This window comes from Pezoporus flaviventris, unplaced genomic scaffold (genome assembly GCF_033815535.1).
Source record: "Pezoporus flaviventris isolate CSIRO_AGI_PZ_B2104156 unplaced genomic scaffold, CSIRO_AGI_Pfla_v1 ptg000002l, whole genome shotgun sequence".
Classification (NCBI taxonomy): domain Eukaryota; kingdom Metazoa; phylum Chordata; class Aves; order Psittaciformes; family Psittacidae; genus Pezoporus; species Pezoporus flaviventris.
This window is the reverse complement of record NW_026892550.1, coordinates 92,621,661-92,648,189: the sequence shown is the minus strand read 5'-3', so window position 1 is coordinate 92,648,189 and position 26,529 is coordinate 92,621,661. Positions and strand designations below refer to the sequence as shown.

At 42.6% G+C, this 26,529-nt stretch overlaps 1 protein-coding gene across 8 annotated transcripts; it reads left to right on the top strand.

Moving 5' to 3' along the window:
- The first annotated feature begins 6,998 nt into the window (after window positions 1–6,998).
- Window positions 6,999–26,529, top strand: IFT27 (intraflagellar transport 27). Of its 8 annotated transcripts, none has more exons than XR_009741825.1 (8): window positions 6,999–7,119; window positions 10,413–10,492; window positions 11,559–11,618; window positions 12,295–12,354; window positions 13,336–13,453; window positions 13,730–13,839; window positions 14,044–14,263; window positions 23,334–26,529. XR_009741825.1 is itself a non-coding variant. In XM_061445136.1 (7 exons), exons 1-7 carry the CDS (start codon window positions 7,086–7,088, stop codon window positions 20,592–20,594), a joined length of 636 nt encoding a protein of 211 aa, XP_061301120.1. In that variant the 5' UTR covers window positions 6,999–7,085; the 3' UTR covers window positions 20,595–20,666. The 8 variants fall into 8 exon arrangements, 2 of the variants coding, with proteins under 2 accessions (XP_061301120.1, XP_061301121.1); XR_009741824.1 differs by lacking the exon at window positions 23,334–26,529 and adding an exon at window positions 20,421–20,555; XR_009741820.1 differs by lacking the exon at window positions 23,334–26,529 and adding an exon at window positions 20,421–20,552 and having other exon boundaries at window positions 14,044–14,970.

Genomic DNA, 26,529 nt, shown 5'->3' with positions numbered 1-26,529 from the left:
CCTTCATTCTGACAAAGCATTTTAGCAGATTCCCTTTTCCTGAGAAGCACACCTTTAGAAATCCCAACATTCTCTAGACCTCCAACATTCAAAATGACTTTTCTCCTAATAAAGAGGTAGTGAAGCCAAATGTGCCTAAAGGGGGTTAGGTGTATGCATGAAAGGTCAATTGCCAAAACTTTCCCAGACTGGAGGATCTCCTAATGTAAGAGAATTACTCCACAAAGAGGAAGTGCATTTGTGGTCAAAGTTCTTATGGTCAAAGAAGTAACAAAGTTTAACAGAGGTTCATATACTTCTAAAGACAGAAGTTAACATAAACACAAATTCTAGAGTCCCTTCTGGAGAGGGGCTCCTCATCAGGGACTGTAGCAATAGGACAAGGGGGAATGGGTTCAAACTGAAACAGGAGAAGTTCGGGTTAGGTATAAGGAAGAAGTTCTTTACTGTGAGGGTGGTGAGGCACTGGAATGGGTTGCCCAAAGAAGTGGTAAAATGGCATTCCTGGCAGTGTTCAAGGCCAGGTGGGACAGAGCCTTGGGTCTAGCGTGAAGTGACCCTGCCCATGGCAGGGGGTTGGAACTAAAAGATCTTAAGGTCCTTTCCAACCCAAAGCATTCTGTGGGTCTATGATTCTGTGATTCTCCATCTACCACAAAAAAACAGAAAGGACTGCAACAGCTATGACAATAAATGGATCAGAAGAGCCAGATAAAAATACTGGAAGGCACTTACTAAAGCCCATGGAACATGCAGCTAGAAAAGGTATTTCCTTCATAAATTCTTTTGGCTTTCCACCCAGGAAAAACCCAATGAAAGCATCTTGTCAAGTGTCTGAATCAGAATGTCCAGCTCTTACTGCAACAACAGTTATTAATTCTAGGAGATGCTCACTAAGCAAGTAATGATTTATGTACAAAACTGCAGTCGGTTTCCCTGGTGTTACAGTGGCACCACGCTGGCATTACAAATGGGTACTTGGGCCTTCAAGTGGTAAGAACACGGTAACTCTCTGTTAATTCCAGCTTTGCTCCTAGAGCTTCTTGACAGGTCATTAAGAATCACAGGACCAGAGGACAAACGCTTAACCATTGATTACTGGAGGGAATGTCCATGGGTTGCTGAAAACCCAAATGCTTCAGAGGCATTTTCAGGTTTTGGAAACGTTGCCTGGAAGGTTTTTTAGAATTCTATCATTTTAACCATAAACAAACTCCATTTGCTGTATCTTCAGAATGCAGTGCAGTTGAACAAAATGTATCACTAGAATGATACAAAAATATATAGGTAATAGCAAATTATCAAGCACTTCTTACTGCTTTAATATAAAGAGGCATAAGAATTATTTGGCTCTGCTAATTTTATGCTTCCTTCTGCAGATGAATAAAGATTTTCTGTCTTAAAACATTTGCATTCCCCCCCCCCCTTAAGTAATTTTCAATTTTGCTGGATACAGCACAATCGCATCTACTCTTTCAGCTGCAGTGGGCTGTTGAAATTGAGCTATTGCCCAGCACCTGCTCTTAGTCAGACAGCTGAAATCAGAGGTTAGGGGAAAAAATAAAGATTTTATGTCATTGTAATGCAAGTCTCCTTTTAGCTTTGCTGCAGTCAGTGTTCAATTACGTTCTGTAACAATCGCCATTACCAGAGCCAGTGCTTTTCTGTTCCCCTCTGCATGTATTAACTTTCTTGTTCACATGTGATAGCCTTCTTAGCAAAGCAGAGGAGCCTGAAGAGACATGCCCACAGATTTAATGAGCCTACATCTTTTTTGGCCTGTTGAGGATCCTAGTGTTCAAAAAAAAATCTTCATTTTGAATGCTCTGAAGGAACATAACTGATACCATAGAACTTAAATTATTTCTCACTGAAAGCCTGATAGGTCAAAATTAACCTGATTTTTTTCTAGTCTCTTGAATGCAAAACACAGAACACGTAATAGTGAAAGGTTCCACCTAACTTTTTTTTTCCTGACTGCATCCTATTTTTACAAGCTCAGGATCCTTCTTGTTCATAATTTTTATAAATTCACTGTGTAGCCCAGATGTCAATGGATCATAATATAAATCATTATAATAAATTGACCTTGAAAAGAAAGGACATGGATAAGGCAAAATGTTTGTGCCTAAAAAGTAACCTGTTAGAAAAGCAGAGATGATAGAAAACAGAGTGTTGTGAACTCCTGAAAAATTAGTTAAGAGTCTTAAATACTTCTCTTCTCCTTCCTCCATTAAACCTCTGGGTCCTAAAGTCACATGGCTGCCACTCAGTTTTCAGCAAGGGGAAGAAAAATTCTAGCTATCATGCCTGCAGATAAAAACCTTGAACATTCAATCCCCAAAAGCATAAACAGAATATAAACCAAAACATAACCTTTTATTTTGTTAATAAATCTCATTACTTGAATGCAGTCTGTCTTTGAGTTTTTAATATAAGATATAGCATTAGTGTAAACCTAGCAGCTGCTTTCTCAGCAGACAGCAGCTAGAGATCCAAAAAAAGATTCCCAGCTGCTATCATAGCCATCATCACCACATAATGACTGGCATGCTGGAATTATGGGTAGCTCATTTAAAGATGTCATGTATTCATATATTCTGTATTTGACAGATTAACCCCTTCCCTGTGATGCAGAAGCATACTTCACGCTCACTTACCAGCATCCAATCACCCTATGCACGACTGTGCAAAAGAGCATGACAATGATTGCTCCAATAATAGCTGAGAAAGGTTCAAGCCACACACAAGGCCACAGCAAGTCCTCAGTCTGTCACAGATACTCCCCCACAGAGAGATCTATACAACAGTAAGGCCTGCTGTATGAAGTTCCAGATCCCTGATCAACTGCCCACATCTAATGCTTTAGAGTATATTGCTAAAAAACTACATAAATATTTTGTTCACAGAGCTTTTCCTTGTGCAAGAACAAAGATTCAAGCAGGGATTTTCCCAGACATATGCAGAATAATTATTCCCCCCAAATTCTCCTTATCTTTACCCTTGTGGATTTGAATGTATCCTTGAGAAATCCATCCCTCATGCCATATTCATCAGAAGAGAGGACATAACAGCTACAATTAGCATACTCAAACCAAGTTTACAGCCTTGTAGAGGTACCTACCCAACATCTAATGATTTACCACTTTTCACTGATGCCACAACTACCATTAATTTCTAGCTTCCAGTTTCCCAGTGTAGTAGATCAGAAACAAATGACAGATATGCCAGATCAGTCAGAAGCGCTGTTGTTGTAACTGCCAACAAATCCTTTGGCTGATTCAACCATTCCATAATCATCTTACATTTCAGTGCACCGAGTCTCAGCCAAAACCCCTTCCTATCTGTGTCTCAATCCCTACCACAAAAGAGCAAAATCTCAAGACCTGGAACTATGATGCTGTTATCAATAGTGACATAGAAAGCATCCAAATTCATACTTCTGTGCTAATAGCTCCACTCTGAAGAGAAATAAAAGGCAATTTTTGGGGGTGGCAAATGAAGTAGCCCTCAAAATAGATGAAGTTTCTATTTATTCTAATGCGTGGGTAAAGTGTAAAGAATGGAAAGCTACAATAAAATTTACACATCCGTTCTTGCCATTTTCAAAGCTCTTCAGACATGTCAGTAAACACTCAGTCAATTCTGTCAGATCTATACAGATTTTAAAAGCTGCATGAACTCTGCGTATTTATCCATTTGCAAGGTATTTCTGGTGGTGTTTTGTTCCTCAGTTTCCCTTTAGTAATGTGAGATTTTAAAAAAGAGATGATGAAACACTTTTTATTTAAGAGGTTTCTTATAGAAAAGTCTAATTCCTTTCCTCAACACTAATGCCCTCCTGAGATGCATTGCTTACTCCAAGGAAGGCTACATTACTTCCTCGGTAGCTTTCATTAAGCAGCACATTCAACTTACAGGTTGTAATCTGCTCAACTCTGAGTGTATCCAGAATGTTCACATCTATATGCATCTATAGCTGTAAAACCAAGTCCTGGGAATACTAATAAATTCTGTCCCACAAAAATCACTTAACAGGTATGTGTTGCGAAGGAGACAATGAAGTGACCTGCACGGTGCCTGAGAATCTGAAGCACAAGCTATACTTCAATCTAAAAGACTGACCTTGGTTTAATCCTCATTGTAAAGCCCTACTTTGCTTCCAAAATTCCTTTCCATCCTCCTGGAGCTCCAGTTCCACCACCGCTGCCTTCTGTAGCCTGATGAAATGCAAGCTGCACATAGACACGTGCAGTTTATCTGCTGTTTCGTGACCATTGACTAAAGGAATGCGCCTTCAAATTTCAGGGTCTTGAGGCTGTCAGGGGAACTCAACCTGCTCACATCAGAGAAGGGGCACTTCCCACTCACAGGAATCTTGCTTCATTTGAGGAAGAAACACAGTGTGTGAATAAAAAAAAAGAGTCCTCTATTTCTCCTTAGCTGGTAAATGCAGGATTTAACCTAACAAACACTTCTCTAGGGTAAGGACATCATCCTCTGCTGTTGTTTTAACGTTGTTTTGGGGGTGGTTTTTTTAAACCACAAGGTTTCTCTTCCCCTCTCTTTCTCACGTATTCAAGAGGAAAGAAGCTTCAGTGAGCACAGCTACCAGTATTCCAATTTATTCAGCAGCAACCCCTGTGGACTACTAACAGCAGACTGAGATTCTGCTTGGATTACAAGGTGTAGATAAGAAATTTCATCCTTAATATATCACTGCCAACGCCGGTAAGGGAACGACTTTTACCTATGAGAAGTCAGGCAGGGGAAAAGACTGATTTTGAGGTGGGCAGCAGAAAGTGTGTGGGGCAAACGGGTAGCAGAAATAGAGGGGACACAGCTCGTTAAGAGCTCTGTGTGCAAGTGCATGGGGAGGTAAGTGGGAAATGAGGGAACGGGACTAAAGACCAAGGTAAGCAGCATAGGAAAGTAGCAACAGAAAGGATATTACCAGATTCCAAGCAGAATTTTTCAAAAGCAATGAAAATCTCACCTCCGACATAATCTATGCCTTCTATTACACTGATCCCAGTGTAAAATGGTAGAGATGTTTGAGACCTCAATAAATGCTGATGGATACTACTACATTACAGCCACGATCAATAAATCTCAAGTACATAATAATGGTGCCTCAAAGCCTCCACATACAGACCTGTCAGTAAACTGGGACAATATTACTAATAGACAACAAAGGATAATGCAAAGATTGCAAAAATGGAACAACACAGAGACAGGTGAATTTCTCAGAGGATGGAGTGGAAGGAAAAGATGAAATAGGCTGTAAGCTATTTAGACATAAGTGATGGAGAACATCAATAACCACACAACTGGTTTATGTGATGGAGGATTCAGGAATGGAAAGAGAAAATGGTGAAAGCAGTAAGATGATCTGGGATTAATTTTTCTTTTCCTTTTTACAGGAACCCCTAGAAGTGACTCCATCACTACACTTCACTACAGTCATCATCCACAATTAAAGCCTCTGCCCACTCAAACTAAAGAATACCCTTTAATAATTTAATCACAGAAACAACGTTTCTATGTGCACATAAAAGACTCCTTTGATTTTGCTAAAGGTACTATTTTTATGCTATTTGCATGCCTGGCTATATGTCTGGCAGATATAGCACATAGTTACAAACATGTAAAAAGGGTCACTAATGCTAGAAAAGACAAAAAAAAAAAAAAGCAGCCTTTTAAGCACACAGAGGTTAAAACAAAATTTTGAAAATTTTATTTTCAACCAGCTCTACTCTTGGAATGTCCAATATTATAACCCAAATACAGATGCATGACTGATTATTCTCTTCTTCCCAAGCTTACTTACTGCTTTTCATGGTAAGCAGATTCCTTGCTCCACAGTAAACAACCTGAAGCATAGCAAAACAAAGTTTATACCCTGAGAAGTGCTGTTTGTTATTAATGATAGGCTTTCAAACAGTGCTAGACCTTTCAAAACGATGGGAAAGGGAAAATCAGGAAGCTGCACAATCAGCTTCTTCAGCTGTATCCCAAACCCATGAAGTTTTATTTGGGCTGCTTAAGGAAGCCAGGAGATCAGCTTAAAGATTATGAATAGGGGATAAACATAGTTTAAGAATAGTCACAGGAGATCTTAGGAAAAATATTTTAAGAAGAATATCAAATAATTGCAGGAACCAACCTCCTGCAGCATTAAAGACTACACAGGTGAGAAAGGACAAAGGTCTGAGATACTGAGAATAAAGATACGAGGAAACTGGTTATTTAGAAGTTAACTCTCACCAGGAAAACAACAGTAACATAGTCAAAGCAGGAACTACGAACTGAGGGAAGTGTTAACAGGTCAAATGCTGACCCACGCTAAGTAGAAAACCTGCTCAATTTCCACACAGCACACACACAGCCCTCACAAACTGGTTCTTTTAAACATGCTGACCCAACTGACACTGGGAAATTCAGGTTTGCGGCCGGGTTATAAACAGCCACAGGAAAGAACACAGCGCGCCTGAGGAGAAAAGCAGTGCAGCCCCGCTCCAAAAGACAATCGCTCCATGGCTCGCATGCGCAGGACTGCACTCAGCCAGGCGGGTGAGGAATCTCCTGCATGGAACATGACATTCCGTAGCCTCATCGGCAGGAAACAGAGACTTCTCTCCCTCGCCATCGCTTGTCCTTTCCCTCCTTGCTGCTCTTTGCCCGTAATTTTATCATTTTCTGCCCTGTCCCCAGTGGGTGAATTTCGGCTCCGTGGTACGGCCCCTGTGTTCTGCCCAATAACAAACCGCCTCCTGACTAACGTACTTAGTTGCTGGGTAGAAACTACTCGCTTGTCTCCGTCGCGCCCCTGCGTTGCCCCGCCTCAGCCACTAGAAGGGGCGGGGAAGGCGGGTTTGACTGACCGGACTTTTGGTGGGCGGGGCAAGCGAAGAGAACCAATAGTAGCTGCGAATAGCTTTGATAAGCAGGGCTCAAAGCCAACCGAGTTGCCCGGGCAGTCGTTTCCTAAAGGAGGCGGGGCGCTCGGTTGCTAGGGCCGCGCTGTTGCTAGGGAGGCAGAGTGTGGTGGTGGCCGCCGTCGTCGTCTTCCCCGCGCCGGGGCCATGGTGAAGCTCGCTGCCAAGTGCATCCTGGCAGGTGAGTCCGGCTCGCCCCGTCCCATGCTCCCGGCCGGCTACAGGAACTTAAGAACGCGCTCTGTGGGGTAGGGCGAGCCCAGCAGCGGGGCGGCGCTGGGATGCCTGGGCCCCCTCAGGGTGTTGGCGGGCCGCGATCGGGAGGAGGCCTGTCTCCTCTCGACCCCTCGTCGAGGGTCGCCCCGACGGAGGATGTGGGGGAAGAGGCGACAGGAGAGGCGGGGAGCTCAGCTCCTTCGGGAACGGTGGAAACCGTGTTTCTGGTTACCTACCGCATATCCTCTCCTACGGTATGTGGAGAATCAAGAGATGTGCTCAGGGAGGGTGTGAAGCATAGCCGGGCCAGCTGAAAGGCATGGATCTGAAAAAAAAAAGAAAACAAAAGAAAGAAAAAGAAAGGAAGAAAGAGAGGAGAAGAAAAAAAGAAAAAGAGTATTTTTACAGTGTGGGAAGGTGGGCTGAGGATGAGGAGAGTGTGAAGGGAGCAGGGTAGACAGCAGAGGCAGAGTTCTGCCTCATGCAATAAGGCTCCCCTTGTACTGAAAGGAAATTCATGTCAGAAATAGGGATGATTCTGAGAGTGAAGAGGAAAGGTAGAGCCTTACCAAAGAGTAGAAGGATTAAGCATGTGTGCTTCAGAAAGACGTCTCTTTTCGCCGTGCAAACTGGAGGTTAACCTGAAACAAAGTGAGGTGAAGACACTGAACTATTTAGTCAGGATGGATTATGGAGTTGCTGGAAGTAAGTACATCTAACTGTTAACACTGCAGAAAGCAAGCTTGTCCTTCCCTCCCCTGCCCCCACACTGAAGCACTGTGCAGCCTCAGCCAGAAGCACAAATCCATAAAACTGTTGTGTGCAGACAACTCCCAGGTTTAACTCTGCTCCAAACCCGTTTTCTTTAATCTTTTATGTTTTTTTTTTTCTTTTTAAGCCTCAGAAGCAACTAGCCATCAACTTACACAAAGCAAAGGTGTGATCTTTGGCAAATGCAAAAGAATTAATGAAGAATTAATCTCCTTTGCACCTCTTTTGACAGCTACTGTGGACAGCATGAGCATCTTGCCTGTCTTCTAGATTTGAAACTTACACATCATTTCCAATCTGAAAGTTTCCATGTCCCAGCATATAGGCTTTGCTTAAGTCTTTCAGGTTTTGTTGTTTAGTGTTACCAAAGGCCCATTCCACAACCATTTTAAATTCACACAGGTTTTCTTTGGATGACCCAGTTATGTGCTTTAATCCTCACTGGGTTTGAAGCCGCCTTCTCAATTCTGTTCACAACACAAACAACAGAAAGGTCCTGTCCCATATGTAGTTCTCCTAAGTGCTACAATAATATCCATGTATTATTAAAAATACATTTTATTATAAATAATAAATAAATGAGGCAAAATAACTTAGTGAAAGAGACAGAAGAGATAGGTAACCACAACAACCTAAAGAGAGCAATAAAATGCAATTACATAGGTAAAAACATCAGAAACCAAACAAGGAGCTCTTGTGTACCTATGGAAATGGTTATGAAGAATAGAGTGGCTCATAGTATTGGGATCTGCACCAAGGTCAAAGAGAACAACAGGGGGAAAGGGCTTTTATTAACAAAAGGGAGACTATTAACTTGACAACAGAAAGCAATTCCTGTGTTATCTCAAGGGTAATTTACAGACACAAAGTAAAAGATACTGTTGTTTGAGCTGACTATGGAGACACTGAAAAGGTTTTCATTGTAGAAAGATGGGGGTAGCAGGCATTTTAGAGACACACTACAGTTTCTGGCAGAATAACAGAAATATGGATGGAATAAATATTGTGGGATGCAGTACTGGCAGATGAGACCAAACTAAATGAAAAGGGCAAGGAAACTTATTTTGGGAAAGTGTAGTGATGTAATGGGCTAAGAGGGTGGAAAATAAGAAGAGAGAAAGAACAACTGCGGGTGTCAAACTGAAGAAAGGCACCGCGTTAACTGAGAATTTGCACTGGATGATGTTGCTGCGGTTTGAAGCAATGGATGCTTCTTTATCTCATTTTACAAAGACAAATCTAATTGTCTATTGAAATACAGAATAGCTTCCACTGAGAACAGAGTGTTGTCTTCAGCACAAGCTTGAACTGATCAGGGAACAAACAAGCTGACTTACCAGATTTTCCTGTCTAAATATTATGAACCCAACTCAGCTCAAAGTAAGCAAGCATGCTAAAAATGTTTAAGCAAGAACTACATTTGGTTAATGCATCTAAAAAGCTGTAATAAGGTCAAAATATAGCCCTTTCTGGATTTATTTATTAACAACATAATATAAAAGACTGGTATTCCAGGCTTGGCTGTCATGAGCATTCCTTTAAGGATAAAGCTAGAACCACTGAGGTATTTAGTTTGTGTTTCCTGTCCTTTGAACTACATCCAGGTTAGTGAGATAATATGTGAAGAGAGGAGAGCCCTTTGGGAACATTAAGTCTTTGTTTTGCAAGGATTATGATATTTTTCATGGAGTGATACGGGCATACATGAATCCTCCAGTTCTCTACTGGTGCACTGGAATTTACGCAGCAGGTCAAAGTAGACAGCTGCCAAGATTATCTGAAGCGTTGTGCAAGCCATACCAGAAAAGCTTGCTCTAGAGGAGCAAAAACTAAAGCTCCTTGGTTTTCCTTCCATACAGGGATGAATCAGCAGGCTCTTTCTCTCCAGCCAAGTGACATTTGCTTCTGTTAGGCTCAGGATGCAACTAATGAGCCACCAGCAGCATTGAGTCAGCAAGAGTTGCTCTCTTAGCAGGGTCAGCAAGAAGAGTTCATTGAGGAATGCTACCAGTTTAAGCAGCTTTGTAGTATATAAATGACCTGTCTCTTCACTAAACTCAGTATATAACACAGATTTGAATCTGGGGAAATGGGTAGTCTAAGGAGAAGAAATAGCCTCCTCTGCAGCCCAGTCTCGCTTATCACATTGTTTTTCTTTGCATGATAACATCTCTGGGAATTTTTCTTAGGTAAAGCCTATAGGGTAGACATGAATTTTAGAACAAACAACAGTTTCACCCTGAACTGAGAGGCCTTTACTGTCATTCATAGGGCAGAAATTTGATGTCAGCACCAGTATGCATATTTGCAATATTAATTTCGTCACATGGGTAGTAATTTTTAGGTTGTTGTTTGCTGCTTGTGACAGTTGTCTTGCCTGTACAGTTAGAGTATCCAAACTCCTGTGGCATATGGTAGTAACAGAACTGAGGGAAAATAAGATTCTCCAAGACAAAATAAAAATCTTTTATGGTTTTGGGTTTGCAGGAGATCCAGCTGTGGGAAAGACTGCTTTAGCCCAGATGTTCCGCACTGATGGAGCTCATTTTCAGAAGAACTACACACTGGTAAGCATACAACAGGCTCAAATGTCTTTGAAGTTGCATAAGAAAACAAATAAGGTCTAGAACAAAACAAGTAATATGATTTTAAGTCAAGGCATGCAAGAGGGGTTCTTACAGGATTTTCTTTCTCTTACACCTTGAATTCTGAAGAGAAATAATTGAATATTCTGTCTTTACATTATGTAGATGCTGCTTTTGAAACTTAATGCAGAATAATTCAGTTAGTTTTGTAATTTTCTTGCTGAACCAATGTTTTCACAAGCTTTTGTGGTGTTAGAGAGCTTCCCCCTTTAGGGAGTGCTCTATGAAAAAGCATTGCTGAAGGAGAAAGCTTTTAATTCCAACTATTAAATGTGCGTGTGGACAGTGCGCTTATCACTATGCAAACACGAAGATGTGCTGCATAGCCCCAAGATAATTATAATCTACAGAAACTGTTCCCAGATGAAGAGGATACAGTTTGCAGTCTTTCAGTGTGAGAATCAATGGTGATGACTAATCAGAAGCAGGATAAAAATAAAAGTAAATATAAGTAAAGTAAAAAAAGGAAAATATGAGTGTAGAGGAAAAAAAATCCCATACTAAAAGATATTTATTCATTGAAATAAAGATGGAAACAAGAATTTAAGGATAGAAATAGAACAAACAAACAAGCTACAAAGCAGAATGAGATAAAAGGTGGAAGAGGCACAAATAACCTCAGTCCCATATGTTAGCTGATCACATGGTTGGTGCAGAATGTTCTAAGGTGTGTTTTACAGCAGCAGTAAGATAGTGAATGTTGCCCTGCACGTTTCAGCTAATACTCTTGGCTGTATATAAGCAAATCTCTGGATGTTGGTGGTTCTCTGTTTTTTTCCCCCATCCGAGCAAATCTACGCGGCTTTGACATGTAGGTAGGAGTGTGTTACCAGAGCTGTGAGCAGTATTGCTGAGTTCCCAGCAGTCTTTGTTTGATGGGATTGTAATGATTCACTAGAATTGCCTCAGTCCAATGCGTAGTTGGTATGCAGTTGGACAGGCTTTTAAAAACTCTTCTGATCCTTGTTTTCCTGATTCTTTTTGACAGACAACGGGCATAGAACTGTTGGTGAAGGCTGTATCAATTCCAGAGACAAGTGATAGCGTGGTGAGTTTTTATGTGGCATAAATTAGGTCAGAAAGAGACATCCAGAGCTCAAACTTCTCTTCAGTCTCACTCTGATGGAAGATTGCTCTGCATGGTCATAGGGCCATTAGTTTGCATTAAGGAAATGAGGCTGGTCATGTACAATTGCTGATACTCCAGGTTTAGTTTAATCTTAAAGATGTGAGGTTTACATATTTGTGTCCCAACATGACAGTTGAAACCAAAGCTGTTACCATCTTTGTTAGGATTCTCTTCTGTCTTTTAGGACACGCAGGTTTAGTTCGTGTTTCTTAGAACTACAGGAGTTATAACTTAATTACTATTTTTCCTTAATGCCATATATTCCCACTAGTGGAACGTAGACCAACCTGCACATATTCTGTATAAATAGTGCAGGTTACTGTCCCACTCCACATACTCTGTTTCCAGTTGAGATGGAAACAAGACCTGGGGCTTGGAGGTAACTCTTTTATTGATTATACATAAAAAATAACTATTTCTTTTCTCATACTATCTGAACCAGAGTGTTCTCAGTGCGGGGAACTTGTCCCTTAGGGACATGACACTGTTGTACTGAACAAAATGCAGGAGTTACAAGTTCTGGTATTTACTTTCTAAACTCTTTCCCTACACTGCATTTTCCTGGCAAGAGCCTTCTTTCTGCTTCCGTTTTCAGGAATTTTTCATTTTTGACTCTGCAGGAAAAGATCTATTTTCTGAAGTGCTGGAGAAACTGGTAAGTCTTATGTAACAGTCCTCTTCTTCCAAAGAAGCACTTTTGCTTTGAAGATCTGAACTTCCCAGTCTGGCAGATGTAGCAAACTTTGTCTTCAGTGTAAATGGGAGCAATTACTTCAGTTGCCAATGCATCCTGTTCTTCCTGTCTAAAACTTGTAAAAGTACTAGAATACTTTCCAGAGGAAGGAAAGCAGAAAGTCATTCACTTTTCTTAAAATAAATAAATAAATAATAAAGGGATGTTTAACTGATATTCTCTGTGTACTGTTGGTTGAGGTTATTTTTATTTCTTACAAAAACATCTACTTTGCTGCTGCTCCAACAGTGGTTGTTTTTTTTGTGTGCGTGTGTTTCAGAGGTGTGTTTGATCCAACAGGACTTATTCTTGTCCTTAATATTGCCCTTGTTTCTTTCCTTCATGCATTTGTATCCTTACCTGTACAGTTCTCTGTTGTGTCATCTCACTTTGAGGGGTAGAATCAATTAATTGATGCAAGGTTTCATAAGATGGCTAAGTCAACCTAATGAGAAAACTAACAAAATTCATTGCTGTACAAGAGGCAATCCCACTTTTGCCCTTGCACTAGGTCTGGTTCGCAAAAGACCCCTCTAGAAGCTGGCTCAGCTTCTCAAACTGGAAGAAAACCTTTCTACTTTTTTTTTCTCTAGGATTAATTTTGCGCTTATTCAGCATGCAGAATCAGCTTCCCCAGGGATCAGATGAGTGCCAGAGCTGATACAAGTAAAGGAGCAGGACCGTGCAGACAGGAATGGGGAAAGAGAGCAAGGCCACCTCTCCCAGTGCCAGCTATCCATTTAGTCAGCTCCACTGAAATGTGAAACCACAGCCAGGGCATAGGATTCCTGAATGTTAGGCTTTTTATTTTTGTCTTAGCATCTGTGTTTGCCGTGTTTACAGACTGGCTGTTGACCACATCAGTTTCATTAGAGCTGACAATGTTCCTTTCTTGCTGTGCAGTGGGAGCAACCCAACGTCCTGTGCCTTGTGTATGATATCACTAATGAGCAATCTTTCAACAACTGTGCCAAGTGGCTGGAGAAGCTGAAGGCTCAAGCAGCTGGGATGCACATCCCAGGTGAGAAAGTGTGTGGTGATTCTTGTTATCTGCTCTCCTTTTCTGTGACAGCAGTTTTCCCCCTTGAGATGTAGGGCATGTCTTCTCTATTTGCTTTTACCAAAAAGCAGATAAGGTATTAATATATTTCCTTTGTGGAACTTTTTCTAGATACTTCTAGACTATTATCCGTGCCTCTGACTTTTTCAGCTACTTCTAGACCTGTTCCAGCAGTTATTGCTAGCAAGTCAGCATTTCTGGGCGGTTGTTTTTCCTTTGTGTTGTTTTTTTCTGTAGGTGTTTTACTGGGGAATAAAACAGACCTAGTTGATCGTCGAGTTGTGGACCAGAAACAAGCACAGGAGTGGGCTGAGAAACACGGCTTGGAATACTGTGAGATGTCAGTGGTGAGTGTCTGCTCCTTTCACCATCTGTGGAAGTGGGTCTTTGTAAAGTTATCTTCTCTTTCAGGTAAAGAAAGATAATTGGTGTCTCCTTCCCCTTGTTTGTCATTTAACTCACCCTCAATTTTAATGTCTTCTGTGAAGCAGAGCAGAAATAGTCAAATGCTTATTCCATCTGTGATTCACAACTTTCTTATTTCTTTACAGAAGGAGATGAAAAATTTTGATACCCCTTTCCACATGCTGGCAAAGTCATTCCACCAACTGTACAAAGAGAAAGTGGAAACTTTTCACTCACTAGCTTGAGGGCTGTGACTGGCATGACTTACTTATCCTCGCAGCTTGTTCTAGTGCCCAGAAACCTGCAGGGTGGAATACAGAGTGAAGAAAAGAGATGAGCTATTTGCTTCTTCATGGTCATCTTCTGGTAATTCAAAATAAACTAGAAATAAGCAAGTGGAAACACACTCTTCTGCAGTTGCTACCTCAGCATTCCTTTCATGTCCTCTAACTTGGCTCTGTACTCACTGAAAGTCTGCTAGGTTGGAGGAGGCGGGGAGTAAAAGGGGAGGGCAGAATGGAAATAACCAGCTCTTTGCTTTGATACTGTCATGTGTCTTCCCTGAACAGACTTCCTGCTGCTACAAGGGAGGATTTAGAGGTTTGGAGAAGGAGAGAGGAAGCTGACAGGATGTTTTTCAACTTAAGCAACCCAGCATATGTTGCAGGGCAGGACTGATTTAGCCCTGATGCTTGAAAAGCATTTTCAGTAGGAGGCCTACGCCCTAAAATCAACACATGGAGACCGAGATATGTGGGAACTAGGCTGGTTTTAGGTGTGTTTCTAGGAGTATCCAGTGTTCGAGGCCTGTTTTAACAGCGTTACCCTTATCAGTTGTAGGACTGGTATGCTGATGACTAATATGTGCTTGTGACTTCCAGAATCTGGTTCTTTTCTTCAACGTGGCTCACTTTTCAGTGCTTGGTAGGAACGGTCTTGCATCTGTACCGCTATCAATTGGTAACGCAGTGCCCTCTGCTGGTCCCAGGTCACAAGGTTTCTCAAGGAGCTACTTCTGGAGGCGAGCAGGACTTCCTGCAGGCATATCCAAACTGGCTGATCTGCAAAATGGGGTCAGATAGCAAGAATATCTCTTTTATTCTAAATACGAGTGCAAAATTTGAAACAAATTCTCTTTTCTTCATGTGTTTTTCATCTTACGTGGTTTTATGTCATTTTTCTTTTTATCAGCTGAACTCAGCAATACCATGCTCTTACTAGGCTCAGATTAGAATGAGAGTCCTCTCTGTTGTTAAACTTTCCCTGCTTGTCCTTGAATTTGGGATTAAAGACCACGATTTTGATGTTGCTAGCGGAAACAGGACTAAGGAAATGAAAGACAGCCCAGCTGAGTTACCGTAACTCAGCCGTGTCTGGCTAGAAGTTTTTTATCAGGAAGGGTAAAAGCCGATAGAGAACTGCTTTTCTGTGGGGAGTACTGATGTTGCATGTGTAGGAGTCTTTTTGCTAATGCAGTATATGAAAGCACCCATGGTCAGGTACTGCCTTGTAACAGCCTAACACTGAGAAGTTCAAAACTGTAACTTTCTTTTCTCCCAGATTGTGTCAGCCTCCCTTGGACATGAGAGGCTGAATTTTGTATTCATAAGTACTACAGTGATTTTTCAGGCAGGCTTTTCAGGAATCTGTGTTTCAAGACTTTTATAAATTCATTTTATAACCACATTTATGCCCAGTGCTAGGAAAAGTACATTGGATTGAATGTAAGAAATACGACTGCAGATGTTGTAGCAGAGTTTATGAAGCACTTAGAGAATCTGGAAAAGCAGCTGGGCTTATTTCACTGGTAACTGTGTGTTTATGCTGGGAATTAACTAGGGAGCATGAATACCAGCTAAAGAGGTTAAGTAGGAGCTCAGCCCAAAAGAAAAGAAAATGTGTAAGTTCTTTTGCTAGAAGCCACCTCAAAAAATGACAGAACCACCTGGGAAAGCTCTTGCTTCCTCTAAAGAAGGAAGGACTCCTTTGTGGGCTTAGGGTAACTAGAAGACTCACTCTTTTTTGAGTTGGATTAGCATTACTGGCATTTGTATCTTACATTGGTTGTCTTGTTAACCCTGGGAGGTGTCTGTTGATTTCCATGGGCTGAGTAGAGTCTCGTCTGCAGGTGCTGATACCTTTGACTGTTAAGAATATTAAGACTAAGAATGAAAGTTATTTTGGATGCTGTGCTGATCTAGTTAAAGAACTAAAGAAGGCTTGATTTGATTTGGTAGCTCATTTCCCCTGGTTCTATTGATGATGTGATTACAGCACAAGACAGATACTTTTTCATATTGAAGATAGCATGCCAGGTGTGTATGCCAGCTGTGACGTGGTATATAGGGGGAATGAATGCCTTGGGAATGGCTGATGAAATGAATCCTATGCAGTCTTTAACCAGGGAGTTCAATCTCTCTGTACCAGAAGGACCTCCCATAACTTCAAATAAACAGTCTAAATGCACCAGTAAGATGAAGATGGGTAAATACTGTTTTATTAAATGAATGCAAAAGCTGGAGGATCTCATTAAGGGAATGCTTGCAGTGGTGCTTTGTGATTTATAGGGGAGCTGCTTTTGAGAGGTTAGTGAAGAAAAATGCATCCCATGCAGGGAAAGATGTATTGCCTGAGAGAGGAAATGTATGATCTAATTAGCTAGCAGTAGGGATTCACCCACTGCCCCTTTCCCTCTTCTCACAGGCCATGACTAGAATTAGAAAAAAGGCTGTGTCTAAAGCATGTTTCCTAACTTGCCTTTGCAGGACTATTTCAAGCACTAAATTAATGTCCTTCAAAGTGGTATGTTTAAGAATAATCATCTCAGTCCTTCCAAATGCATTTTAAAAGCATCATATATTGTCCTTCCTGGCTAATGTACTATATAATACCGTCATGGTGAAGGTGATGCTTGTTGCTATTTTCTTAGCTTATACATGACCTTGTTGTAGATACTAGTAGTGAGGAGTGGGTATAGGACATGGGAGCCAAATATGGGAATGCTGTGGAAAACAGTTTTGTGTCTGAAGGAGCTTAGGGTAGCAACTAGGTGAGCAGGCTGAGTTAACAGACTGGGCCATTATTAAGTTTCTCTTACTATGTTCAGTAACTGTTGTGGCCACATCTGTAGAGTGTGAATTCATGTTTGCTGCTTATAGCCTTAGCATCCCTCTGAATTACAGACACTGTGGAGAAGAATAGGATAAAGGCAGGAAGCTGTCTGCTGACCAGGAAGCTTCTTGTCGTGTTACAGCTCCCCTATTTTGTCCAGTTGTGCAGTACTGCAGGTGCTCAGCATGGGTGTTACAACTCAGAGGAGACCCAGCTCAATCAGAACTGAAATTTCAAAAGAAGTGGGAGGAAACGAAAAAAGCCTTTAATTGTTTTCCAGAGATACATTGTCCTTCCTGTTCCTGCTTGCTTGTTTGATTAAACAAAAACATTCTTTTCTCCTGGGAGTCCCTCCCTCTTACCTTTCCTTTGGTCCTTGTGGTTCTGCTGCACAGAATCCCTGTTATACTTGTGCCCTGCTTTACTTAGCTTGATACATCACCAGCTGATTTTTTTTTTTTTTTTTTTACCCTTCTAATTTCTGCATTATCTATTCCCAAGGCTGCAAGACATTTCTTCTTAGAGAGATTAATAGATGAAAGAAAACAGAAGTGGAATTTTTAGTCAAATTGTCTTGGAAAAAAAGAGCCTTAAAAAGCTGACTTTCTGAAATTTCACTGGAAATTTGTCTGTGTAAAGTTGTCATGTTAAAGATGCTTTAATGGTTTGGTTTTGTCTTGCCAGGCATATTCTGCTCTGGAGTGAAATGCAGGATATAAAACTCCAGAAAGATTAGGTTTTATTGTGGGAGTTAATAGGAATTTCAAAGCTGATCATACTGTGATAAGATCTGTTCAGTCTTAACAATAGAGTGGTCACTGCTGTTCATAATAAAGCATTAAATATACTGAAATGGGGCTGTCAGAACAGTTTCTTCTATAGAGACTTAAAACTTAAGAAAGGCCATCTTTCAGAAAACTGATCTGATAAATGACACCATTTTGACCAGGGTTATTTCTGATATAACTCCAGTGACTTAAAGGGCTGGATTTGGTCTTTTATGCCAATTGGCTCCCCTGGGTAAGCTTCATTTCTTTACCCACTGTACATCTTGGACCGATCTGACCTGATAGCAAAAGACACATGATGTTGTTGAAAATGAAATACTGCCTTGGGGCAGAAGGATAAACTGTGTGGCCTCCTGAGGTCCTCCCAGCAATGCTTTCTATAATTCTATTAGATTAAGTGGGGAAAGAAGTAGTGTGGAAAGCACAAAACAGGCTAAGTCATAAACTAGCAATTAAACTGGGAGCTGGGCTGGGCTAGGGCAGAACACATACAATCTATCCCAATTAAGGGCTGTATCTCAAGAGAAACAAGGAGCCTGATGCAGGTGCTGACAGCAGGGAAAATGCTGCATTTCTGTTCTGGAGGCAGCAACTGCTTTCTACTGGTGCTTAAACAGATCCATGGGGGTCCATACCCTGCTCAAGGCTCTGCTCTGCTTTTAATAAATACTGTATCTATGATTTTCAGGTGGCAACTGTTTGCAGTTGTCTCCTCTGCCTGCAAGAGGCCAGCAGTGCAATGGCAGAGTATCTCCTAGCAGCAGAAAGACATTCCTATTCTTGACACCTGTGTGATGCCCCCCCCCACCCCACCCATGCATTTGTTGTCAGTCCTTTTTGTATATCATATCCACTTCTTAATGGAGAATACGCACTTCTTCTTGTTCTTAGCAAGTAATTTTCCTGTCTTGCCGCTGGTACTCCAGGGAAGCTGGGGCTAAGGGACTTCTAGGACCTTCTGGAGCAGAGGTGGAGTCTGAGAGGGAGCTTTTCCAAGGGCCATGTTGGCCCCCGCAACATCTCTCAGCCTAAAGGCACATCATCTCTGTGCTGCTCTCATCCTATTTCCTCCTCCTGCTGTCATCTTGCCTAGAGAACAATGTCTTCTGTGCCAGTTGCCCTTGGCTCTGCTGACCCGGAACAGCAATGCTTGGGGGAGGGAGAAAGAAGATTGCTACCCGATCTCAACTCTTTTCAGGGCTCTTTAGCTGTTGTTATTCCCAATCCAAGTCACCGGAGAGATGGGGAAGTTGCTCAGCCTAGAGTGTAATTTTCTGTCAGAAGACCCCCAGTTGAATCCTGGCAGCCCGATCTTGGCTCTTTAGAGCTTGCTGCAGTGTAACTTTCACAGATACTGGCTGTTCTCGAGAAGAGACTTGGAGTTTTGGTGTTGGTTTGGTTTTGTTTGTTTGATTTACTCCTTGGGGGTCTTTCTCTCATTCCTCTGTCACAGCTTCACATATTTCCTCCCCTAGAGCTGTTTGTCAAGAGAAGCCTGGAATCACTCTCTTTCCTGATCTCTGAGATCAAATCCAAATCTGGCAATGTTGAAAAGGGAAATGTGACAGAGCCTACATGTCAAGCTGGGGTCAGGGATGGGGTCACTTTTGATGAGTTTCCCTCCAGCCAGATCTGCATCAATTGGAGAAATGTGGAGCCTGTAATCTTTCTGCACAAGTACTAGAAAAATATATAATATGAGAGCTTCAAGTTAGGGGCAGCAAGCAGAAAGCTGTAAGGGCAGAAATTATCAGCTGCTGTGTCCCAGAGAGGGGACAAGCAGGAGCAATAGGGGAATAGGAATATGTAGGAAAAAGTGGGGTCTGTATCTCTTCATGAAGAGCCCAAAGGTTTTGCTGAGGCAGAGTTGGAGGGGTGGGAACACCTAAGGCTTTTCCCAGCTTGTGGAGTGATGTATGGAAATAAAGTGGGAGGAAAAGTAATTTTTGCATGAGCCATTGAGGGGAAATGAGGATACAGGGTAGAGCTGGGTAATGCTGCAGGTGGGAGGGCAGGTAAGAATTAATAACTGAACAGAGATTTTCAGGGTGAAGACCTTGGGGCCAAGGCCAGTTTGGGGAATTCAGAGCCACGATGAGTAAGGTCAATGGTAACCACCATTTTAGGTTCAAGAGGTAGGGCATGCGTTAGAACAAGGCAGGATGAGTTAAAGGTTGCATGAGACCAGGGTTCGATAGGGCAGTAGCAAGAATCCAGAATGATAAACCTACGAGTACTACGGGATAAGAACAGCAAGCTGTGATACTGTGAGGAGCAGTGGCTGGAGAAGCCATAAAAAACAGAGAGGGTAAGCTAAGGACACCATCAGACTGCCAGAGTGGAAGCGTGTGAAGAGCTGTTGGAAATCCAGATTGAGTACAGTTCTTCAGAGGGGATTTCTGAGTGGAGGGAAACAGACGCCTACAGTTGTTACCCCCACGTCTTTGTAGCATTTAAAACACAAATTAGTTCCAGCACTAGCTCAGTTTTCTTTTGCCAGAAAGTGGGGTGATCTATTCTTGTTTAAACCTTTCCTTTTTCTGGGGGGGAGAGGGATGGGAATGACAAAAACTTATGCCTAATTTTGCTGCAGCACCCTGACTACATTATGTTCATCCATTCAGGGAACAGAAAGAGAACCTGCGCCTCACCCAAGCAAGCAGAAGTGCCCACTACAACTTGAGCATCGGCTTCCCACAATGAAAACTTCACAGTCAGTTCATACGGCAGACCTCCCCAGAATATCAGTATTTAACCTCAAGCAACAGAAAAATACAATGTGTATGAGATCAATGTAAAGCAGATAGAAATCACTCTTTCATGAATAAAATTAAATACAATAAAAAATGCCTTCCTCTCTGCATGGCAGGCAGGAATCTCTTTTCTGTGTTGGTTTCCTTTCTCTGCTTTCGCTAGATTATTTTTGTTCCTGTGAAGCATCACTCTCAGACTGAGCTGTGCATGGCCACTGTGTGCTATTTCTAGGACTTTTGGTTTTGTGATGTTTGGTGGCTTCAGTCCGGGGGCCGCGAAACTGGAAGTTTTGACATTCAGGTTGCAGCTGAAGCATCAGACATAAAATCAGCTTGTAAGGACAGCAGAACAGAGTATCTAGGAAAGATGTCTTGCAGGGTTAAGATAATGCTTTTCAGTGCTGTTGTCAGCAGAGAGAGATCAGGCTGCAATGAATGAACGTGAAAATGTTAGCTGGGGAAGGAATGCTGCTGGGTTTGGAAACGGGGAGCAAGGTTGGAAACAACAATGTGGGTTTCTTGTAACTGAGGTAAATGCAGAAGGAAGGATTCCTCTTCATTGTCCATGCCTCTTGCTTTTTTTCTTCCTGTCTCTGCACATGAAAGTCTTGCACCTATTCATCCTCACAACTCTGCTCACCTCCCATGTGAACAGCCCTCCCTGTTACATAATACTGCTTAGATTCCCCTTTCCATGTACTGTTCTTTCCAGGGTTATAAGCTGCTGTCAGGAAAAAAAAAACCACTGGTCTTTCTATCCACTACCCTCCTCTCCTACCCCTTTCCTCTCCATCTGGTGCTAGGCTAGAGTTTGTGCCTTGTTCCCCTGGCACGAAACTGGACTGGTATAGGAGCGAAAGAGCTGTGCCCATGTTGGGTGTGTGTCTCTGTATGGGTGAGGGGCATCTGAGGCAGGCACCCTTTCCTCCTTTTATCAGACCGTGCTCATTTATTATACCATCTGTTTTCCCAGTGCTGGAGATGATGCTGGGGATATGTGACTTGGGGCACTCAGGCAGAAACTGGCCTGCACAAGGCCGGCCATGTGTTTGCCTCCTAGCAATGCAGCGGTCAGCAGCAAATTCTTTGCTGCCGCCTCCTCTCAGTATGGGAGAGAGCAAGTGTGGGCCTGGGTGTGTAGGAGACACAAAGAAATGAAATGTGCAAAAAGGGGGGGAAGAATGGGAGAGGGACTGGGGTACATGTGTATCAGCTGGAGAAAATTGTGGAGACAGATGGGCAGAGTGGGGGAGAAGGAAAGAGGAATGGATTGTAGAGAGGGAAGAAGAACTGGGGAGAATGGACACACAGAAATGGACTGGTTGGGGGAGAGCAAAAGAAAGGCTGTGAAGGAAAGAAACGCAGATTTGTCAGGTGTGTGGTGAGGAGGTAGATAGATTATCTGTGGGGAAGAGATGTGTATAAGCTAGGTACTACAGCAATAGGTAAGTATAACTACAGAGATGGAGATAAATAGTGTGTATATGTGTGTGTTTATATAGGCCTGTGTAAGGGGAGCTGAATGATTGGCAGTAAGGAAGAAGAGCCACAAGGAAAGAGGAGAGAGATAAAGCAGAGGAACAAAAGAGCAAAGGTAAAGATGAACCATGGGGAAAAGAGAGGCATGGCAAGGCAAGACAGCCCTTGCAGTGCAAACAAGAACTGGGATCTGGCAGGGGGATTCGTGTGGGAAGGAGGGAGACTAACAGCACTCCTGTTTGTGGCTGAGGTTTTCTTACTGAGACCTGAGAGAAGATGCAGGGCAGAGATCAGAGCACAATTCCTCAGTACTGAACAGAACCATTTTTATGTGTGCAGGGCTCACTGCAAGCACACAGAGAGACCCAGTGGACCTGGGAGTGTAAATGCCACTGTGCTAGTGCAGACGGTTTCCTGCCTGCTGAACTGCAACGCAACCCTGAGCATCTGCAACCTGTGGACTGCTTCTTTCCAGTTTACCTGCTTGACTGCTAGGAGCTGTTTAGGATGACAGCTCAGGCATTTATCTATCCTTTTCTCCCCCCTCCTCGTGCCCTTTTCCTCACAGTGTACTCACAATGGAACAGGAGGCATGAAAAAGCAGTGCTCAGATTCACAGGCACCTTCTTAATTCTACTGCCTCATGTAATAGACACCACCTTGCTTTGCTGCCTGAGTCGACCTCCCCCCTTCCCTTTGCCCATTTCTTTTCTCTTCTGTTCTTTTCTCTGCCTTTTTTCATCTCCTCCTTTCTCTCTTCATTCAACTTTCTATCATTTAAAATTCTTACTCTTCCCTGTAACCCCAACCCCCTTTCTGTGTTGTGTTCTAGACTCCCAGTTTACATGCCTCCCCTTGTTGTTGCAGCTTATTCCCTCTGGTTGCCCTGTTTCTTTTCTTCTGCTCTTTTTTATCTCTCCCCAGTTCCTCAGTGTCCTCCTGTCTGCGCCTGTCTGCCTGCTTTCCCTCACTCACTGTCTGTCTCTCTAGAATTGGGTTGTGGATTCTGTTGGCATCAGAGCAGGACAAACTGTAAAACCGAGGTTCCCAGAGGGCCAGGTTGTGATCATTTTATTTTTACAATGTCCTTGGATGTGTAAAGGTGTTTGTTTGAGGGGGAGGAGCAGTGCATGTGCTCCATGTGGGAGAGCAGAGTGCAGGCCAGAACGAATGAAGCTTATCACTAATATAGGTCAGTCACAGAGAAGAATCCCAGTGGTCTGGGAAATAGAGAAGTGCCTTGTCTCTTCAGGCTGGCTACTGGAAAGGTGGCAACTGAGCCACCTTTTTTTGTTTATCCAACAGACACAGGAAACCTGGAAAAGTGCCCTGTCAAAGAGTGCAGCAGTGGTGAGCATGGGAGGAGGATCAGCTCTGCACAGGGGTCTGCTCATCTCCCAGCCACCCCCTTAACCCAGGGAATAACCAGCCTGAGATTCCTTTCTGCTCTGAGCTGTCTTCTCTCATTCATGTTCGTATGTCCTTGTTACACAGTGGGGAACACTGCTGCTTCCCCCTCTGTAACAAAGATGCAGGGAGCTCCCTGTGCCCCCTATCAGACTTGCTCATTGTGTCAAAGCAGACAACAACAGAGAAAAATAATTAGAGAAGCCCAAATGAGAACCATACACCCGCACCCTTGGAGGATGGGCTTGAGTGTTTGGCCAGCCTCTGCTGGGGTTGGTGCTGCCGGGCAGACCTACACAGCCAGCAGTGAGGTATCACCAAGGACCTGAGCCTGATCTGGTGGAGCTGCACGAGCCAAGTGTACTTCTGGAAACTGCTTTGCTCTGCAGTAGCCTCCTCACTTCCCATATGATTCGCCACCATGTGAGTAAACTCTGCTTTCAGAACATTACCAGCAATTTTCATAAGTGGTCAGTAGCTGCAGTGAATGAATGAAAGAATGAATGAATGAAAGTGGCAAATCCTGATGAGTGCAGCATTTGTCCTTGGAATTTTTGATTTCGTTTCTACTAAGACTTCTGTTGTTACATGAGGTCAAAGTTAATCTGCTAAGATGACATTCAGACAATGGAACAGATATTCAGTTTTTCGTAGGTATTTGGAGCCTCTGCATCTCTGCAAAATCAGTGAGATGCTGACTGCTCAGCACAACTGACATTCAGGGTGCTTCTTCGATGTCTAAACATGGGGTTAGAGCCCTAAATAGGTGTTTTGTTTTCTTTATTAAAATAGGCCTCTATTCCCAAGACAGAGAATATCACCTCTCTACAATTTCTATCCATGGTACGCTCTTCTGTGCCTCACCAGAATGTTCCAGTTTAGCATTTGATTGGCTTAATCTGACTTGTTTAGCATACTTCCTCTATAGGAATTCACATTGGGAATCCTAAACCATTACAATGGCAATGTAAAACCAAATTGTAGGAGTTCACATGATAGCCCTGTGGACACGAAACACCAGCTTGCTTTCTCTGAAACAGCGTCTAAAGCACATGTACATCTCATGGCATGTCTCCCTGCCTATGTGGGACTACAGAAAGAAACCCTTCTCACAGTGAAATCCATAGCCTGTTACTGACATCAGAGGGACCCGATGATTTTGGATTTTCTGAGATTGCCCGCTCACTGAACTTCTGAATAGCTGTTGGGTTACATACTTCTCTTGATTGTCCCTCTGAAACGCCAGAAGGACTAAATAACCTATCCCAGAGACTGACCATTTTTCTTGGTTTTCTTAGGATGTTCCTTCAAGAGTCTCTTTTAACCCTGATTTATTACTGAGCATCAGACAAATTAAAAGTTCACTGTTCCTCCCCTGATACCTAAACTATCTGACAGTGAAGAGCAAGGGATGTCCTACAGAAGACAAAAGCGTGTATAGCTGGCTTGCAGAAGGGTTACCTGCATCAGTACCACCACACCTAGGAGAGTAAATCTGCCCCAGACAGGAAACCCCAATGATACCTTTGCAGCTCTGAGGACCAGGTGGCAAAAGTTCATTCATGTTTGGGCTGGATTGTCGCTTTAAATGATGATACTGAACAGATGAGGCTGCAAAGGGTCCTCCTATCTGTCCCCATCTGTGCCCTTTACATGGGAAGAAAGGCTTGGACTATCTATCAGTGTTGACACGAACCATCCTGACTGTAAGCCTCACCTTTCCCTCAGCATTTAGCATTGCGCTGATGCTTCCAGGAAGATTCTGAAAACCTTCAGTTCAGAAAAAAACCCAAGGCCTTTATTTTTCTTGCCTTATTCTTTGCAATTCTCTCATTGCTGCCGTCTTCACATGAAACAGACTTTCTGCTTCTTTAAGAGCCAAACCACAGCCAATACACATTTCCTCACAGGAGCTTCATAAACCTGTTTGTCAAGAAATGATGAGGTTTTTAACTTGTGGGTTCTGAAGTTGACCAAGACAAACCATCCTTTCCAGGAGAGGCAGATCAGGAGTGACAGTCTACTTTAGTTACAGTCAGTGGATGAAGAGACAAAGGCTTTATTGGAAGCAAGACAGTTATTTGTGCCCGTATTTCATGCACAACGGGCAGTGAGGCCCGTTGCTTCTCTAATCCAAGGGTCTGGACACCCTTTTGCTGTGCCTTGACCCTAGAGCAGATTCTGATTACAAAACCTGTGCCATAACCTTTTCACTAACTTTGTTTTCTGGATACTTCTAGGGTTGGACATATGTGGATGTCAGTGGGAAGTATCTGTGCCTGGGTTTGGGTATGAATGGGAAGAAATCAGCGTGTTTCCATGAAGATCCAGGAATACAGCAAAGGAGAAGGAATACCTGTATGCTTGTGAATAAGTTGGTCTCAGACTGTATTTCTATAGTGTGTTTATGTTTCATATGGTGTATGTGTGTATTTTCTGTGGTTTGTGCAGGGGTAAGGGCATGTAGAGGTATGTATTTATTTATACACAAGATGGTTTAGCATGAAGGTAGCCTGGGACTATAGATAAGAGTGTAGAAAAATGTGTGTTCTGGGGTGGAAAAGTATGAGGGGCAGCATCTGAGGGAGGGGGATGGTGCCTTCAGTTTAACAGAGTTATGCAAATACATGGCGATAAGACATGCTGGTGGGAGGCGGGAATGTTCACACAACTTGTTTTCTCTCCTAGTCTTATTCAGTAAGTTTCTAGATAGGTGTATGCATTTATCCTCACTGGGGATACTTTACCAAATACTGGAATAACAGCTAGAGCGACTTGTTAGCAGCCTGCCCTCTGTTAGAGCTAATGGGTTGCAGGAATTGATTTTTACTTTTTTCCCCTATTGATTAGGAGGCTGCTGTACACACAAACCTAGCACAGCATGGAAAGAGAAAGGGAGGCAAAACAGTTCACATCCCGGCAATTCATCATGGTGGAAAATTCATCTTGGGAACCCCAGTTTTCTCCCACTATCTCTTTCAAATAAAGAAGGAAGCCTTTCCCTTTTGCAGAAATCAACCCACAGGGCTCATGAGATGATTGATAACACTTTGTTTTTATTCCAACCATCTCCGACTAGCAAACATTTCAAAGG